The sequence below is a fragment of the Oncorhynchus keta genome, chromosome 25, assembly GCF_023373465.1.
Source record: "Oncorhynchus keta strain PuntledgeMale-10-30-2019 chromosome 25, Oket_V2, whole genome shotgun sequence".
NCBI classification, from domain to species: Eukaryota; Metazoa; Chordata; class Actinopteri; order Salmoniformes; family Salmonidae; genus Oncorhynchus; species Oncorhynchus keta.
The window spans coordinates 3,476,655-3,494,445 of record NC_068445.1 but is presented as its reverse complement, the minus strand read 5'-3'; the positions used below and the strand labels follow the sequence as shown (position 1 = coordinate 3,494,445).

The 17,791-nt window shown below is 40.9% G+C and overlaps 1 protein-coding gene and 1 long non-coding RNA gene across 3 annotated transcripts; one reads left to right on the top strand and one right to left on the bottom strand.

Annotated features, from left to right (window-relative positions):
• Positions 1-290: 290 nt before the first annotated feature.
• nr2f1a (nuclear receptor subfamily 2, group F, member 1a) lies at positions 291-11,491 on the bottom strand. 2 transcript variants are annotated; one of them, XM_035735382.2, is made up of 3 exons: positions 11,341-11,491; positions 5,042-5,569; positions 291-1,731 (listed from the first exon to the last, which is right to left on the bottom strand). In XM_035735382.2, exons 2-3 carry the CDS (start codon positions 5,550-5,552, stop codon positions 1,457-1,459), a joined length of 786 nt encoding a protein of 261 aa, XP_035591275.1. In that variant the 5' UTR covers positions 5,553-5,569; positions 11,341-11,491; the 3' UTR covers positions 291-1,456. The 2 variants fall into 2 exon arrangements, with proteins under 2 accessions (XP_035591275.1, XP_035591273.1); XM_035735380.2 differs by lacking the exon at positions 11,341-11,491 and adding an exon at positions 6,899-8,027.
• LOC118358021 (uncharacterized) lies at positions 8,202-17,744 on the top strand. Its single transcript, XR_004820401.2, has 4 exons — positions 8,202-8,511; positions 9,146-9,220; positions 15,768-15,800; positions 16,151-17,744. It is a non-coding gene; the product is annotated as an uncharacterized LOC118358021 (long non-coding RNA).
• Positions 17,745-17,791: the final 47 nt, after the last annotated feature.

The window sequence follows — 17,791 nt, the reverse complement described above, 5'->3', positions numbered from 1 at the left end:
GCAGTTTAGAGAAGCCTCGGTGGCGCGCCTGCTTTCATTGCTGTCTGAGAAAATATGAACCAGTCATTAACGCGCTCACAGACAGCGAGCAGCGTCACTACCGTCTAATTCGGCACATAACATGTGCTTCTTTGTGTTCATACCCAGTCGTGAGTGAGTGCATGAAACAGTAACATACAGCGAGCTATGCAATGAACACACCAGCCAACCAATCTAAATAACGCATGTTCTATGTTCACGTCATCTTTTTCCATCGTCCCCCCCCCTCCCCATTGAAGAATAAGCCAGACTTGAAGCAAAATGACAATAATGCATTTGAATGTTTGTGTAATTGTGCAAGACAAAACTGGAGAACGCATATACAAGGCAAACATCATGTGTAGCCTACACCTGTGTATGAAGAGTGACGTAAAGAAAAAAAGAGGACCACCTTATTTGGTTTGGCATTATGCTATCCCACACAATAAGCGCGAGCGCGCATCTTGAGCTTCAGATGAACATTCTTGAGAGTGAGACATTGTTGCCTATTTCTTTTTTAATAGTACAGTCACCATCACACAACTTCATCAACCGACCCTTCTGCAAAAGCTGCATCATGGAGTAAGCAAATTGAAGGCAACAACCAACAAAATTCAAGAAACAATGAAAATTTCAAGACGAAACAAACAAAATGTATTTGAAACGATATATTAAAAGTGCTTTTGATTTTCATGTCTCTCCTCTTTGACTGATGATCGACTCCACACACACTCATGACCAGGAAAAAGGTGCCACAGATGTCCTCTCCTCAAAATGTCCACGAGGTCAGTATGCTGCAGTTGCAGGTCCATATAGTTCAACCATCAGTAGTGATATTGTCATAGCGATTAGACTTGTTTCTTATTTGTCTAAATTTCTTTATTTTTCTGTTTTAAATTCTCACTTCAATTTTAATTCTTGGAGAACATAGCTTCGACAACATATATCGCACTCATTATAAGAAGCAAAAGGTTATATCAAAAATTATTAGTATAGAATCACAGAAAAGCTGGTTTAGAACCAGAAAAAATACAAAACAGACAGGCACATAGACACAGGACATTTCTTATAATTGCTTGGAAACATTATTTTCCCGCTAAATCTTGATTCTTTTTTTTCTTACTGCGCATATGATGTTTTTCATTTTATTTGTATGTTTTTTTATTATTATTATTTTTTTACAAAAAAGGAAAATAAAGACTAGTATTTTACAAAATGAAGAGTACTGTTCTTGAAGACGAGAGTGGATTTACACAGGTGTAAGTCCAGTTCCATATTTTCTGTACATAACGTATTCCATCTCAGATCTTAGTCCCAGAAGACAAAAAAAAAGCATGTCATGTCTTCCAATGTGTTCAAAAAGGTCCTATATATAGTCTTCTTGTACGGGATGCTGAATTTTGGTCCTTTTTCTCTCTTTTTGTCACTCTCATTCGGATCATTGGATGGACATGTAAGGCCAGTTGAAGCTGCTCCCGGATAATAGCATATCCCTGATGAGGGTTTCAATAGGAGTTTTACCTACCAAGCGGACGAAGAACAGCTGCTCAATTACCGATGAGGAGACGGTGCGGAGAGAGGGCAGCCGCAGCAAGAGCTTGCCAAAGCGGCTGGGCTGGTTAGGGTACTGGCTCCTCACGTATTCCTCCAGGGCGCACTGAGACTTCTCCTGCAGGCTTTCGATGTGAGCCGCATCTGACAGGCCGCAGGCGTCTGTGCAGGCAAAAAAGAGAAACACAAAAGCACTCTGGTTATCATTCAACATCAGCGTTACGTGTTATTGACAAAGTGAAATAAACAAACACACTGCCCAAACATGCTACATCACATTGAGTAAGAGGGACTGTCATACAGAATAAACAAGGGCGATATGTTCAAGTGGGGAACGCACCACACAGCGGCAGATACCTCTACACGTTCATAAACCAATCAAAACAAAGAATATGCTGTTAACTGGGATGGAAAATGGTGTGTCGCATAAGCCTATAACATTTCCAATGGAGGAAGCAGAGGGAAAGGTATAGGCCCACTCATGCTTTCTGACTCAGGGGACTCAAGTCTATACAAATGTATAAAACACATTGATTACGTTAAAATTGCAATGGCTGTATATGACCTAATTAGTCTACTCTCAATAACCTGTTAAGACATTTTTCCGCTCTTTACTTGATAGACCATGCTTGGCCTGCTTTTCAATGTAGCCTAGGAAAGGCCGCTGGAAGCAATCAAATTTATTAGCGGGGTGAAGTCAATAGTCACGCAAAAAACACGTAAAAATACGAAAAGGAGCCAGCACAACAACACATGCGAAATGTGTTTTGTACACAGTCGGGGGTTGTGGATTGCAGTCTGCATAGAGAAATACACTCAATGTTAATGTCTTAAGATATGTTTGCGACTAGTACAAACTAAACTGTTTGTCGCCATAGCATAGGCTCACTGCTGTGGTTAAAAATCTGCAGTAAACGGTTGTGAAAGGCCAAGCATACTGGCATATGGACCGTTATGCTTTGTTGCAAGTGCACAGGAGAGATAGCCTCAATTCTCCAGCTCTAATACATTAAACATCGGACAATGCTATCCGAGAGGCTTTTAAGCCTAATCTTGATTTCTCAGGGCTATAACTCACTACGGCCAGACACAATAACCTTATGAACTCACTGACTGCGTGGGGGCAACTCGGAGATCTCGGGTTGATTTACTATGTATGAATTTATAGGCGGCACAACCCCATGTAGCCTATGCAAATCGGTTTGGATTATGTTTTTGAGTGTCACTATTCAATCAATAAAACAATTAATCGGGGAGAAATTAATTACATTTCAAAACCTCTTGCAAATATAAACTTGTGAAACGCAACGCAATAATGACTAAGTTCAAAGCATTTCGGCGACTGCCCAGCAGAGAACGCATGAGTCAACAGAAAAAGAAAGCTCACGAAAGGGCACCAAACATAGAACTAACACTGAAAAAACATTAAATACATATTTTCTAGATTCACATTTAAGTATCTGAACACAGATAGAAACATGTAATTAATTATGAAGATGCAATAGATAAACTGGACATGATAGGAACGATAAGAAGACAATCACCTAAACTAGGCTACCGCCTATGAGTTTCCTGTTTGAAAATAGCTCAAAGTAACTAAATTACAATGTCCAACACTGTAAACCTGGACTACAATAGTTTGCTACATATATCATTGGCCCTACATGTTGTCTCTTGCTAAAATGCAGAAAAATCCAAGTTAAAGCTAGCTAACTACGAACTATTCAGTTGTAGGCTATTTTATGTTAGATTTTATCTCATAATGTAACAACAACTTGGCACTAGGTCCTCAATGTCATAATGTTAGGTGCCTCATATCAAATATTTAAAAAATATATATATATATATATTTAAGTTTGCAATAGCAAAGGTAGTCTATAGGTAGACCAGATTGGATTGATTGATCATATAATATGCACGTAAATATATGTTTGTCTTTAAATGTTATTTTGCAATGATGGCTCAAACGAGAACTCAAAGTTTCGATGCTAAGGACAGAAATGCCATAAACTATATCCCAAAATCCATGAAAAGTCCTCGTGAACAGATAAAGCAGTGGTAAAGGTTTCCATGTCACTGAGGAGGGCAAACTAGAGGACTGGGGTAGGTTTAATTACATTGAATAAAACACTTCCTTTGAATCCCCCTTTGGCCACCAATCAAAACAAGTTCACTGAACACTCAACCTCAGTCTGTTTATCCACATCATTTTTTTTCAAAATAATGACAAAATGCATAACATCATATGTTACCTACATATCATGTAATATAATATATGCCTAATATAATATGCAATGAATGTATTTGAGTATTTAAAGTAGTGTGGATATGTTTAATATAGACCTAATCTAAAAAAAAGTATTAAGTAAGATGCTAATACTAGGTTACTTTAGGCTAAAGTAGGCTATAGGTGATGTCACTAAGCATAGTATTTTTTTTGAGGGTCTCCAGAGTGAAAATGTGTTTATTAAAAATATATACATTTCCTAAAATTACAAAACACAATCATTGGCGAAATTGTGCGTAAATGTGAAATATATTGATTGAAATAAGGCAATTTAATAAGAATTTGATCACTTTTAAATAGCCACATGATAGCTATTTTGAGCCACGGTCGAGTTGGGCTTTTTTATCCACTAGGCCTACTCTCCACAATCCTTACGCGGTACTTGCAAATGGTAATGAGAGCAAGTGTCCACAGTCAAACTTTAAATATCTATAGGCCTATTATTACGCGCGACACCAATTGTAAACTTGCCTCAGCCAGATAGCTAGTAATGAGCTACCCTGTGTAGACTACTTTTCAAAATGTGGGATTCTAATTGTTTAAGACAATAATTGTGAGAGGAAATATCAGTAAACAAAATAGCCCACATTCTCATATCAATCTAGAGCAATGTAATACAATGACATTTTAGGCTATTTCACCATTTTCTTTGATCAGGCAGCTAGGGATCATTTCCTGTTTTAAAATAACACGTGTTTGTGCGCGCAAAACATGAAAAACATGCGTCACAACATTAAAAGCCTACATGAAGTGTCATACTCAAATTGTGCTTTTCTTTGCGGATATAATATAATAAAACAATACGCCTGGGACATAGACCAAAACAAATATCTATAGTTATCCGGATTTATAAAAAATATAATGCTTCATATTTTTTCAACAGTTATTAAATATTATATTGGCTTTCCATCTTTTAATACGAGGTAAAATACACATTTTTAAATGACGTTTTTGAAAAATATTACATTAGACGCTGTCTGTGGGTCGGTTTGTTTACTTCTCTTTCGCTTTGGCTGACACACAAAATGTATAAATGTGAATATATGCAGCATGTTATTATACAAAACATAATGGAGTAGCCTGCACTAGACAGCCATGGCCTCTAGTCTGATTTTCACCCAGTCTTCCCCCTCACTGCCGGCCTATAAGACAAGGCCTTAACATAGTGGCATGGTAAACACTCACCTGATGTGAAGAGTACTATTGCCTTGATGCAGCTGTACTCTGCCGAATCAACGTGCAGGGCCTTGAGCTTCTCAACCTGCTCCTGGAAGATTCGAATGTGATCCATGAAAGCCACGACTCGGTCCGCAGACATTGGAGAAGCGTGGAGGCCTGCCGCGGCAAGCAGAGGGGCCACATGCAAAGGCATGGAGCACTGAGCTGCGTTTAGCACAAACAGCTCGCTCCACGTCAGCCTGAGAAGGGACACCTGGTCGGTGATCTGCAGATCGGGAAAGAAAGGGATGTTCCTAGCCCATTCCACAGCGCTGAAGAGCAAGCGAGCGGCCAGCTCGCAGATGTTCTCGATACCCATGATATTGTTGGGCTGCATGCACTGGCTTCCATATCGGGACGTCGGGTATGGTTCGGCCCGAAGCAATAAGGAGATGTATCCGGAGAGATAGCAATGGCCGTTCAGAGGGTCCCCGTTCGTCAGCGCGTACTGACCTGGGTTCGGTTGGGTTGGAGGCATTCGTCCTCGCTGAACCGCTGACAAAAAGAAAGAGAAGGAGAGGAAATGTGCATCCAGAACTGATGAACATTGTTGTATGTGCAACCTATGCCGAGAAGCATAAGGCAAGCTAGTGTTTTCTGCTCTCAAAATAAGGGTGTAACGTTTCCCATCCCAATCTATCTCAAACTGTAAATTATATAGTGTGTAAGATTGTGTGTTGTTTAAATAAATGATACCATTTTCAATATCACCATGCTCAATGTTGCACTGTTTACATTTGTATTGCCGATGCATGCATCTAGATTAAAACACACACACACACACAAATATTAAATATTGAACATAACGGGTGTTTCCATTTGCTCAATTGCAGTAATACAGGCCTATAGTGTAATTTAGGTACATGCTGCATCTAATTATTCAATGCAGCCCATGTGTCAGTTTACTACTGTATTTATCAACGTAAAGCTATTTTTCTCCATTACACCTGTGTTATACTGCACTAAAGAAGAATGGCATAGCCTAAATATATCAACACCAAATAAGAGTCAACCCCTTCTTAGCATAGTAATAGTTTGGTCAAGGAGAAATCGTTTAACAATGTGCTTGAAAAAGTATAATTGGTCTATATATATATAACATTTATTTATTGAGGATATATTAAATAACATGTATGGTAATTTTGGGGGTTTATTTAAAATACGAGTATTGCTATCATTTGTGCTCCAAAGAGAGGGAAAGTTACGGCCTCTCATACATTATGAGGCAAAACAATGTGCTCCGCACAACTTCTCCAGTATTACTCAAGCTGTCTAAGCATATGGAACAGGAGGGCGATGTGGTTATGTTGTCTGTTCGTTTTAATGCACAGACAAACCAAACACTTGTGTATCACTACACATGTAAGGAAGTGCACTTCATGTTCTCTTTCACACACACACACACACACACACACACACACACACACACACACACACACACACACACACACACACACACACACACACACACACACACACACACACACACACACACACACACACACACACACACACACACACACACACACTATTAAAAACCTATAAAACACTAAATGCAAATAGCAAATAGTTATGTTTAGTTTTGACGTTCACAAAAACGTCCGTCAAGTAAATAGCTGATTTGTTATACGACCTATCTTTTGTAGCTGCTTTCATTACATTTTACCCTCTATAGGCTAAACGCGTACATGCACATTCCTGGAAAAAAAACATGGATGTGCAACGGATGTCTCATGTATATGACCTTTATGCAACATGGCAGCTCTACTCGTCTATGGAACTCGGTATGTGTAATCATATGTGGCATTAAAAAAAGATATTCACCTTCCCGCCGCATTCCCACTTTCAAACATTTCTTCAGCCGACAGTATTGGCACTGATTTCGGTGGTGTTGGTCAATGGGACAGTTCCTATTGGCACGACATGTATACGTTAAGTTCCTTCTGACACTCCTCTTGAAGAAACTTTTGCATCCCTCGCAGGTGAACTGACCATAGTGCTTGCCGCTCGATTTGTCTCCGCAAACAACACATTCTATATGCTGTGGACCAGAATTCTGACTCCCCTTCTCCCCAGCAGTCCCAGGTGTTGACGGGGGTCCTGGCTGACTAGGGGTCTGCGGAGTGTGCGGGGCTGCCGACGCCGTCTGCTGTTGCTCCCTCGCCGGCTGAGTTGCTGGATTTGGGCCGCTTGGAGGTCCTCCGACCACGTCTTCCTGCGGATCTCGCCAGACGCTAACTACCATTGCCATATCTCGGGCCCGAAAAGTGCGATAAAGCGAACTGATCGCTGGGATTTATAAAGCGAGGGGAGAAAAAAGATCTCAAACACGACAGTGCAAAGTCAAATCGGAGCGAACAATCTCCTATGAGAAAGAAGGGAGCAGAACACGATCAATACATTCAAAATAAAGGACACGATAGAATAAGCACCCGATCAGGATATGCAAGTATCGGGAGGCCAGTTCCAAGGTAAATTGCAGTTAGCCATTCAGGTACCCAATCTTGAAGAAAAAGCGAGCCAGACGTAACAAAAATGCAGTTTGGTATAAAATAGCCAGAAAGGAGGCAGGAGCGATTCACATGGACGTAGAAATGAACATAAAATCTTTCAGAGACACGCGATCCAAAGTGCTGCGAGAAATAAATTCCCTTCTCTTTCCTTCCTTGCTCCTTTACTCCCGTCTTCGCTGTTGGAGGGGAGGAAAAAACTGAAGAGCAGGATTTTACATCTATATTCTTAAATAAACCTCATCTCGTCCAGCAAAAAGACCGCGTCGCCGTAGTGCCCATGTAGTTTCACCTCTCCAGCAGGAATGGAGCGAACACGAAGAGATACAAATAAGGAAGGGAAAAAAAACAACTAATAGAATATGCAAGACGGAGAGACCCAAAAATGAATGCGTTTAAACGGGAAGACCAGCAGAGCAATGTTTCCGAAACCGGGATCTTCGCGAATGTCTGTATATAGTGAACTTTGACACTACTATTGAAACTGACACGTTTCTATGGAGATCGCTGCGCCTTATATGGTGCTCGTGTCAAGGAGCCAAGAGAGAGGCTGCTGGCAACTGATAATCAAAGGCGACTGACTGGCCAGAGCCCTGCATTGAGGGGGGAGAGGGAAAATGGGAGGCTAAGGTTAGCCAAGCCTCTTTCTCTCCATTGGTTAGAGTCCTCGTTCCTCGCTACCTACGACTGGGGACTCTGACAAGCACAATTTACATTGAGCTCGCCTCGCGCTGCTATTTACTTTGAAACCTGATTAGCCTACGGGCCGTCTATTGTCACAAAAACAGGAAGAAACCCTGGATAGAATAGCCGAAAAGATGGGTGAAAGAGGGGACAAAGCTTTGCGCACGTGAAATAAACAAACGTGCGCGGGCGAAAGGGACTCGCATAGAAGGACTCGCATAGAATTCCCCAAAGTTTGAAATGGTTTGTTTTGAGACTGCTATCTTAATTATAAATGCGTGAGATATAATTATTTATGTATGATGTATTTTATTATAGGCTACATGCAGCCTACAGCATTTGGTGATGCGTAATACTGTGGTACACGCGTTAACGTTACATTTCCATTGTAAAAAAATGATTGGGGTCCAAAATTGCAGGGTCAAATTAGGGAAAATGACAATGTAAGAAATGATGCATAGTAGCCTAGACAAGTCGTGTTAGAATAGACAGAAAGGGTGCGATGGCGCCAACGAATCTCACAATCACATCGACGAAGAAGAAATACTCTGTAACAGTTGTGGTTTTAAGGCCTGCACAATCACTAAATGGGTGTCATATTATGTCTTAATAATGACAATAACTCAAAATCATGTGAAGCTGTTTGAAAATTGCACGGGGATTCCGGCTTTTTGTGTGTTGATACTGAAGCCTGCATGCGCCTCCAACTCAAAAATGTCTGGATCGGTCTGCCATCTAGCGTACAGTATACAATTACAACCACACAGTAATACACAACGCACATCTATTGTTATCAACCTTGTAAAATTGTTTTAAAAAAACAAGTAAACTCCTGAAAATTGCTTTCTTTTTTAAAAATTCATATTTTTTTTTACAGGTGCTGTGTTCCTGAAAAAGATTCCAAACACAACAGCTGCTGCTTCTTTTTTTAGATTGAGCAAAGTCTTTCAAGGTAAAATCACTTGAAAGGAGTGGAACTTAGCTCAGATAACGTTGACATGAAACCTACAAACTCGGGTAGTGTGAATATGACAACAGATACAAAAACCTGTAGGCTACATAGTCTCCAAAGTCATCAAAACTTCGTTCAGTGGGGGTACAAGCCTGGTGCGTCGACATTGCATCCCATAATAGCATACACTAAATAGAGGAAAGGGTATTTTCAAATGAAGTGAATAGTTTATGAACACATTTGTTATTGTCTTTCCGACTATGGTCAGCTATTAAGAGATATAATGGAGCGCTATTATGCAAGTACCCCCCTTGCAAACGCATAGGAGAAATGGGTGTTTTTAAGTAGCCTATTCAACAGCAGAGCTCTTCCCGTCCCCCGTCTCAGACACTGCACTGAGACTCCCGGTCTTGTCTCCAGCTCTTTGAAAAGGTGAAACGAATAAGATTAAATCGGACAAAGAATATTCTGTAAGTGTATCATTAAGATTTTACTATACAGATTGGGAAGGGAGTTGGACGGAGAGAGAGAGTGGAAGGGGGGGGGGGACAGCGAATAAGAGCAGAGGGAAATAAGGCTATAGCACGAAAACAGTGAGAAAAACGAGAAAGTGGACAGCAGGACATTAAAAGAAGAAGCACCCAGCGACGAATATTAGGCTATGGTGGACGGAAAACATCGGTAACTGAATTTGGCTAACACCAGCCAGGCAAGTACACAATTAATTTCTGTTTCACCTATTCACAAGTAGCTTTAAATGCTAAGAATACATTCTTGCCTCGCCACACGACCATGCAGACCCATGCATCTAGCCTATTTGTCTAAACAACCACTGTTACATTCCAGGGCGAAACTTTTGAGCTGCAATACTTTGAATCTTTTCCTTTACATTATAACCGGTTTTTTGGGGACCCTTTTCTCCGTTTTAAGCTGTCTTCGCCAGTATATACTGGCATCGTTGATGCTGTTACCACAATTCAGGGAACCTTTTCCAAGTCGTGAGCATCTCACCTGTGCATGGCTATTTGTTGTTTGATCACATAATGAAATGATCGATAACAGCCTGTTTGTCTCAGAGATAGTGTCAACGGATTATAGGACAGTTGTTCGACCGAGCTGGTCAGGGTTGTAGGCTACTAGCTAGGCATGAGAATAGTACCTGGAAGACTTTCCGGTTGTTTTGCTTAGTCATATGAAAATATAGGAGGTTCACGATCATCAAATTATCATTATTTCATTGCCAAGTTTGCAGTTACAATTTCAACCACACAATGTTAGATAAATTAGAAGAAAGTATGTCAATTTAAAGGCACGTTTTACGATTAAGGGAACGTAAATGAAATGATTTACCTCAAATGCCCTATTGTTTAGTAGATAATTGAGCCATAAATACAACTTACATCGAGCGATATTGATACAAGCATAGGCTATGAAATACATGTTTGGTGAGATTATAATCAACTTCGAATCCCTCGTGTCTCAGATGATAAGTTGATGCTATAAATGCAATTTTTAGGTTCCCCATAACATGAATTTATAGGCCTACCATTCATTTCTATGTTACACATTGAGGTATGTTATATGTTATTACCAAAAATACCAAATGCTTTTCGCAGTGCAATATATTTGCACACGTAGCCTATGCATCCGGACACACATATATTTTCTGAGCATCTGCGGTGAGGTCCATATAAATAGGCCTATGTGGACTTCATATACTGTATTTGTTTTAAATATAGGCTACCTTAGGCTCATTTCCAAGTGATGGGGTCTCTCTCCGTTTTTTATAACAAATAAATCGAATTCTGCAGACCGACTTCACCCCACAAACATGTTTTTCGCTTCTGCAAGCAGTCAATCGAGCTTTATGAACTCTTGTGGAACAGTTGTGAAAGCAATAAAAGGCCATGATAGCCAAGCCTCCTACTCCGGGAACACGGAGGCAAATATATAGGCATTTCAGATCATTTAAAACACCTAACAACGTTGCAGGAATATAGCTAATAATATAATCCTCGTGGATTTAGTTTAGGTTATGCAGACGCTTCAGTGCAGTGAATATATAGTCATGAGTCACCACACCGTTCAAGCTGACAGAGAGCATTCACTGCTTTCTTTACCTGATGCTTCAGAGGCCTCAGTCGAAATGCCTCCTGTAAAAACAAGTATTATGTTTCTTCACGACGAGAGAGGGCAACACACATCCGATCTCCGCTGTTCCCATCCCGCGCCCGCCTAAGAATCTGCCTCTAACTTGAACCAACTTTCATGAAGAAAAGGCTGCGGTGTTTTGTTCCAAAGATATATAGCCTATATTGTCAACCAATAAAAATATGAGTCTAAAAAACTATGAGAAAATGGTATTAGAGACGTGCCAAGTGCATGGGGCCTGCATCAGTGTTTTAAATAAGGCTACAAATGAGGGGAGCTGTCAATTATTGCACACCAATTAATATGCGTAATAACCTACGTTACATGTGCAACTACATTTCACTAAAACTCAATACTTGAGTGATTTATGATAATTTAATTTGATAAAATAACTTACACTTAAATTAACATAGCAATGTTTAAACAGATAACAGAAACATCTGAAGACAGATGGCTGAAGAATTCCTTCTTCTGCGCCTTTTAAAACTTTTCCACATAGCTTATCACTGGAAGTATACAGGCTAGACCGGCATAATGAAACACGTTTATAATTGTACTATTTTGATTTGTTTTGATGTGTTCTATGTAGCCGAATGTCCTAGTTTTGTTATAGACGTCTCTCAACTTTAAACAAAACGTACAGATTATTTGGAAAAATACATTTTGCGTTGTGAATTTGGCTACATAAAGAAAAAATGAAGATGCCCAGTGCTGCTGCTTCTCTGTCGACCCAAGCTGTGCGTTATACTTTAATGTGTGAGTTGGAGGTTTTGTTGCGTGCCCCTCTACTTTGAGTCGTTACGAGTTGAAAGAGAAGAGGAGGGGGCTTTTGTCCAATCTGATCCCTAACTATTCGGGGCTCAGATTGGTGTGAAAGGGACGAGAAGGTCACTTGAAAATCGCCTTTTATCCGCTGCCATTTTCTCTATGGATCAGCAACTTTCAATAGACATAATCTAATCGCTCTTAATGGAAAAGCTATTCGTGAGAAATAGGGAAAATATTTGAGAGCCTCGCTACTTAAAATCGCCACGTTTAACGTAGGCCGTTGGACAAAATTATCTGACGCAAATGATGGTTGAACTGAATAAAGGGAACTGCTTTTCATAAATTGAAACGTAAACTATTAGGACTAGGATTTTAGAATAAACTCAAAGCTATAGCATGAACGTGAACCCCTTTCATTCAGAACTAAATATGAGGAAGTATATCACCTGAGATAGTCAACAAGCAGTTCAGTCACGCTAGAAATGTGACCTATAAGGCTACCCGCCTGTCCTTCGTGTGTATTCGGCTACTTTTAGGCTTATGCCTGTTACACGTAGGCCTATACATGAAACGTGTAAGAAATTATATTTAATATTTCTCACCGTAGGCCTAACTCCCAACTATTGCTTGGTGACATGCAAGATTGACAGACCAACGCGATCTCACACTGTCACAGTAGCTAACAGGTTCAGTTGGGATTGTTTCTTCAAGGTTTTAATCATGGGCCTGAATACACCACGATGAATAAAGCAACACACATTAGGATTTTCGGGCTGGGAAAGCCAAGGCTATAATTGTAGACAATAAGGCCGAAATGACTTTTCCAATTAGCTTGTGGTTGGAGTTTAGTTAGAGGGACTGTCAGTTTACTCGATGGGTAATGGCTTTATTGCTCACAAAACCATCATCTATTTAGAGCACATGTGCTAATTACTTTGGATGGTCTCAGAGACCGAGATCATAAATCCATTAGCACTAAAATCCTGATAGTTTTACACTGCAAACACTGTAATTCTGTAGTTCACCAAAAGCCCAACTGCAAGCACCAGTAGAGACATCAAAGTAACACACTTTTCTGAATTGTTAACCCGGCACAAACGGGCAACGTGACATAAATTACATTGTTATAAGTGATGAAAATCACGTGTAAGGTAGGCCTAGTTTAGTAGGGTATAAAGTGTGCAGCACGCAATTCAAGGAGACCAAATCAAAACACCTACACTGACTTAATATGGTACGCCTAATATCTTGGTGACAAACAAAGAAGGCAATTAGCAAAACACAACTTAAATCATAATTGTATCATTGAATGGGAGAAGACACCATATTATCCTAGTTAATGCAACCAATGGCCAAGCACTGAGGCTATTATGAGAGTTTCAATGTCTTGAGACTTTTTAAATCACCTCATTCCATATAATGTGAGGACATCCCTTTACCGCATAGTGCTTGAACAGTTTTTCCCTTTCTCAACGACATCTATCTACAGCGACCGAGGTAACATGGACACAGGTTCCAAATGCAGTGGATGAAGGCATTTCACGCTTAAAGTCATTTATTGCGGGGAAACCGGAGGGCAAAGGTGGAATTCTTGAGAAATTCTACAAGGATAGAGGAGCTTTTAGATTTCTGCACGCGGATTACTTTTCATCCTATCGCCACATTATCCGAAAACACACTGTAGATAGACCAAGGACAAAAAAAAAGCAGAAGAAGATTATCTCCCGTGCAAATTTGCGACCCCGTACATAACCATTTAAGGAGTATTAAACTAAAACTAGAGTAAAGAGAGAAAGTAAGACAGAGCCCGGAGAAGTGGCTTGTCTCATGTGTCCATCCTGAAGCTGGGAGGTGAACTAAATCATGAGATACATTTCCAATGTAAACTTGCCCGTCATTGTGCATCATTTTGTAGTGAAATGAGTGGCATCACTTCAAGTATCCATAATGTTTTTCTTAAACCAACACACCCAGTGGGCGCTTAATTAGAATTTTGTCTGGCTGAACCGCCACCGTGCTGTAATAGGGCATGACTGAGCACGTTTAGACAGGGAATAACATGTTACATCAAGACAAAAAATAAATCACGCTCAACCTCGTTTTTGATCATTTCTCATATATTTTTTTATACAAGACTTGCTTCTGATGATAAAATGCTTGCATAGACTCATTTACATGTAGCCATTCGTTTTAGAAACCAGGGAATAGTGGACAGTTATGTGAGCCATAAGCTATGGTTTAAGCATGATCCCTGAACAAATTAATTTGATTAATAGTAGGAAAATGAGATGTGTTAAATATAAGTGCATCCACAAACTGTATGGAAAATTACATTATTGTATCCCCTTGTAATTACACAGCTAGAACGAATCAAGAATGCAGATAAGTGTAATAATAATAATAATAATCCGAATCATAATAATAATGTCATGACAGTATTTAAACACACACACACACACACACACACACACACACACACACACACACACACACACACACACACACACACACACACACACACACACACACACACACACACACACACACACACACACACACACACACACACACACACACACACACAGGTGCTTCGGTATACTCGCATCTTATATGGGGTGGGGTGTGGGGTGTTATCATTAGAGAAATATAATGCCTGCAACGTTTGTGAAATGATCAGAGGTGTTAGCCAGATATGAACATCCATAAGTGTGGCAACCAGTGCTGGGCCAGTGATGAATCATCAAAACGAAGAAAGAGAGTCGGCACTATTCCCTTTCCAAGTGCTGTAATTGCTTTCAGGCAACAAAATAGAGAATGTTTTGGCCACGATAGCCTTTGTAAGGTGCTTTGAACTGTTCAGTGCACCTGGTTGGTAGAAGAACACATGGGCAAATCACAAAAGGCCACAGATGCCCTTTTCTTTTTAGACATTTTCACATTCATTTGGAAATGGAGTGTGTGTATCTATGTGCGATTGAGTTGACACGTTAGTGAGCGAGTGTGTGTGCGCGCGTGCATAGTGTGTGTGAAATGAAATGATTCCACAGCTATTGCCCACTATTTAAATTGACCATCAAAGCTACGCTGGATTTTGGATATGGCTACTTCAGGACCTTTGCCCTGAAGTAAACCAATGTCAGGTGTCCCTGCCGAATGATGACGAACACACCTCTGTGGTACCTCGTCTGTTGAACTAAACAGAGAATATCTCCTTACCTTTCAGTGTGGGTAAAAGGGTTAAATCATTTTGCTTCAGGATGCATCAGATACTTATTACAAATAACTTAAAATATCAACCCCAGCCCTCATACAGTACACACCCAACTGAAAAGCAACAAGGCTGCTAATTTTTAATTCTCGAGCTGACAGATTGTGACCTTATCAGTCGGTTGTTCCCTCTCCCCATGAAACTCTTCCGAGAAATTATTTATACTTTTGTTGGTGGAAAGCCAGTGGGGTCACATTGAAGAAAACATCTACATTCAAAACCAAACGTAACTTTAAACCAAACCATATGTTATTACTTTATGGCAATATCCATACGGCAAGTTTATTTGTTTGTGTGTGTGTGTGTATGTGTGTTCTCGTCATCAACAATGAACTAATTAATTGTGTTTCCTCCTAACAGGGAGTGAGCGACTGTGCAAACTGATCGTGCCATGTAAGTCCCACTGCTGCTACACTGGCCCCTTTCACCAATTCACTGAGCCATCTCACTAGTCTACCACTTATCGATTCAAGGATGGATTAATTGACCAACAATGCACCTTTATTGTATTGGTATAACCTGAATTCTCCCTGGAATCAGATCCATAATATCATCTTGATACTGTGTACAGGGCATGGCCAAAGTCAAGTAGCCAATCAGAAGGCAGCGTGATGCACACAGGGCCAATGATAGCCACCCACTGTGTCATTTTATCTGGCTTGCCTTGCATTGGAAGTGTGTCTTAAAAGCAGCTCTCTCCCCTCTCATCAATGTCTCTGTGTTGTTTTTTCCTTCTCTCTCAGACTGAAAGGAACGTCATGGCAAGTCCCCCTCCTTTGGAATAAAGAGCATCACCTTGTCACGCAGTCAGAATCGACAGAGGGTTGTGATGTCATGTGTAAAACAAATGTCTCTGTTTATATAAGCTCAGTCGCAGCAGCAGCCGTGACATCGTGACGTCAGCCCCGCCGCACAAGGTGCGGCTCACACAACGGCCACGACCTGGATTTATTTTGACCGCTGACATCCGAATAATGTAGTCTTCAGAAGTATTAATAATGACGCCAAAGAAAATACTGATTATCAAAACTCCCAGCTTAGGTAGATACTCCCTAAGCATTTGTCTACAAGGTAAAGGGTTGCTATTATGTCTGTGTCAGTAGGTTAAAGGCAAGACAGACCAACACGAATGTCGGCTGTGCCTACTGGGCGACGACAGAATGGTGGCGACTCAACGTGTAGAATCGCTGGGAAATGATCCAAAAATCACGGCCAGTGTACTGTTGTCAGCGGTGGTGTGACGTCCAACCGCTGCGCACCTGCGGTGCACGGCCGAAGTTCCTGTTGGTCTGTCTTGGCCTTACGACTATATATGAGCTTCGCCAGTGTCCGTAGCTGAAGGTATCTACTGTCAGAGATGATCAACATGCCTGTGTCAGAGATGATCAACATGCCTGTGCTTGTGTCCTCACTGCCCTGGCCCTGGACCCAGAGGACATATTTACAGGGTGTACTAACCTTAACGCCACACTGCTCTCCTCTCCACCTCACTCAGCTAACCTTAATCCCTCCTATCCAGCAGCCCACACAGCTCTGAGGGTCAACGGAAACAGAATCAATGCTTTATGAATATGTATATAATGTATAATGACATCCTCAAGTCCAAGTGTATTTGTGATGCCATTCGTGTTTGATTGTCAACGTTCTTATTGTCATATTCAGAAGCGAAGGTGAAGCTAGCTGTATTATGCTACGCTGGGCAAAAAGGTTTTGGACGTACGTGATCAAGTGCCTTTCCTTTGCTAGTCGTTTAATTTATGTATGTGGATTCTGTGTGTGTGTGTGTGAGAGACCACATGGCAAGTTTACCTCAGATGACCCCGCTGACATGAGGCATCCGAGCGGAATTCAAGCCGTGACAAATGGGTTCTGGGCCTGAACAGCAGACATTCCACAGCGTGTTTCTCTTCAGCAACTCCTCCTCTCCTTCCTCTCCTTATCCCTTCCTACACTTCTCCTCGAAACATCTATCTCTTCAAAGGTTGTAAGAATGCACTTATCAACCAAACATAAACCTGTTGTATGTAGTGGAAGAGGTTGTGGGAATCACCCGGAACATGAACTTCCGAGGAAGGCAAGCCTTATACAGAGCTGTTTGAATGCAATGCTCTACAAAGCTCTGGCGTATTTGCAGATGAATAAAGGAAAAAGAGACTGGTGTTAGTAGAAAAAGAGAAGTGAAGCCCTTGGATGTTAGTATCGTAAACCTTTCTTGATCAGTGATGTGGAGGTTGAGAGAAAATATAGCGCTGTGTTTAAACAGGATGTGTAGGTTGTAGCATCCTATCCTCTTCCCCCTGCAATATCCCCCCATTTCTTTATCCCTCCCTCCCTCCCTCCCCCTCCCTCCCTCCCTCCCTCCCTCCCTCCCTCCCTCCCTCCCT

Coding starts and splice junctions, on each gene's coding strand:
- nr2f1a (XM_035735380.2), bottom strand. CDS start 7,325: ATGGCAATGGTAGTTAGCGTCTGGCGAGATCCGCAGGAAGACGTGGTC. Junction 5,570..6,898: donor AGTGGGAATGCGGCGGGAAG/GTGAATATCTTT, acceptor TCTTTTTGTCAG/CGGTTCAGCGAGGACGAATG. Junction 1,732..5,041: donor AATAGTACTCTTCACATCAG/GTGAGTGTTTAC, acceptor TTGCCTGCACAG/ACGCCTGCGGCCTGTCAGAT.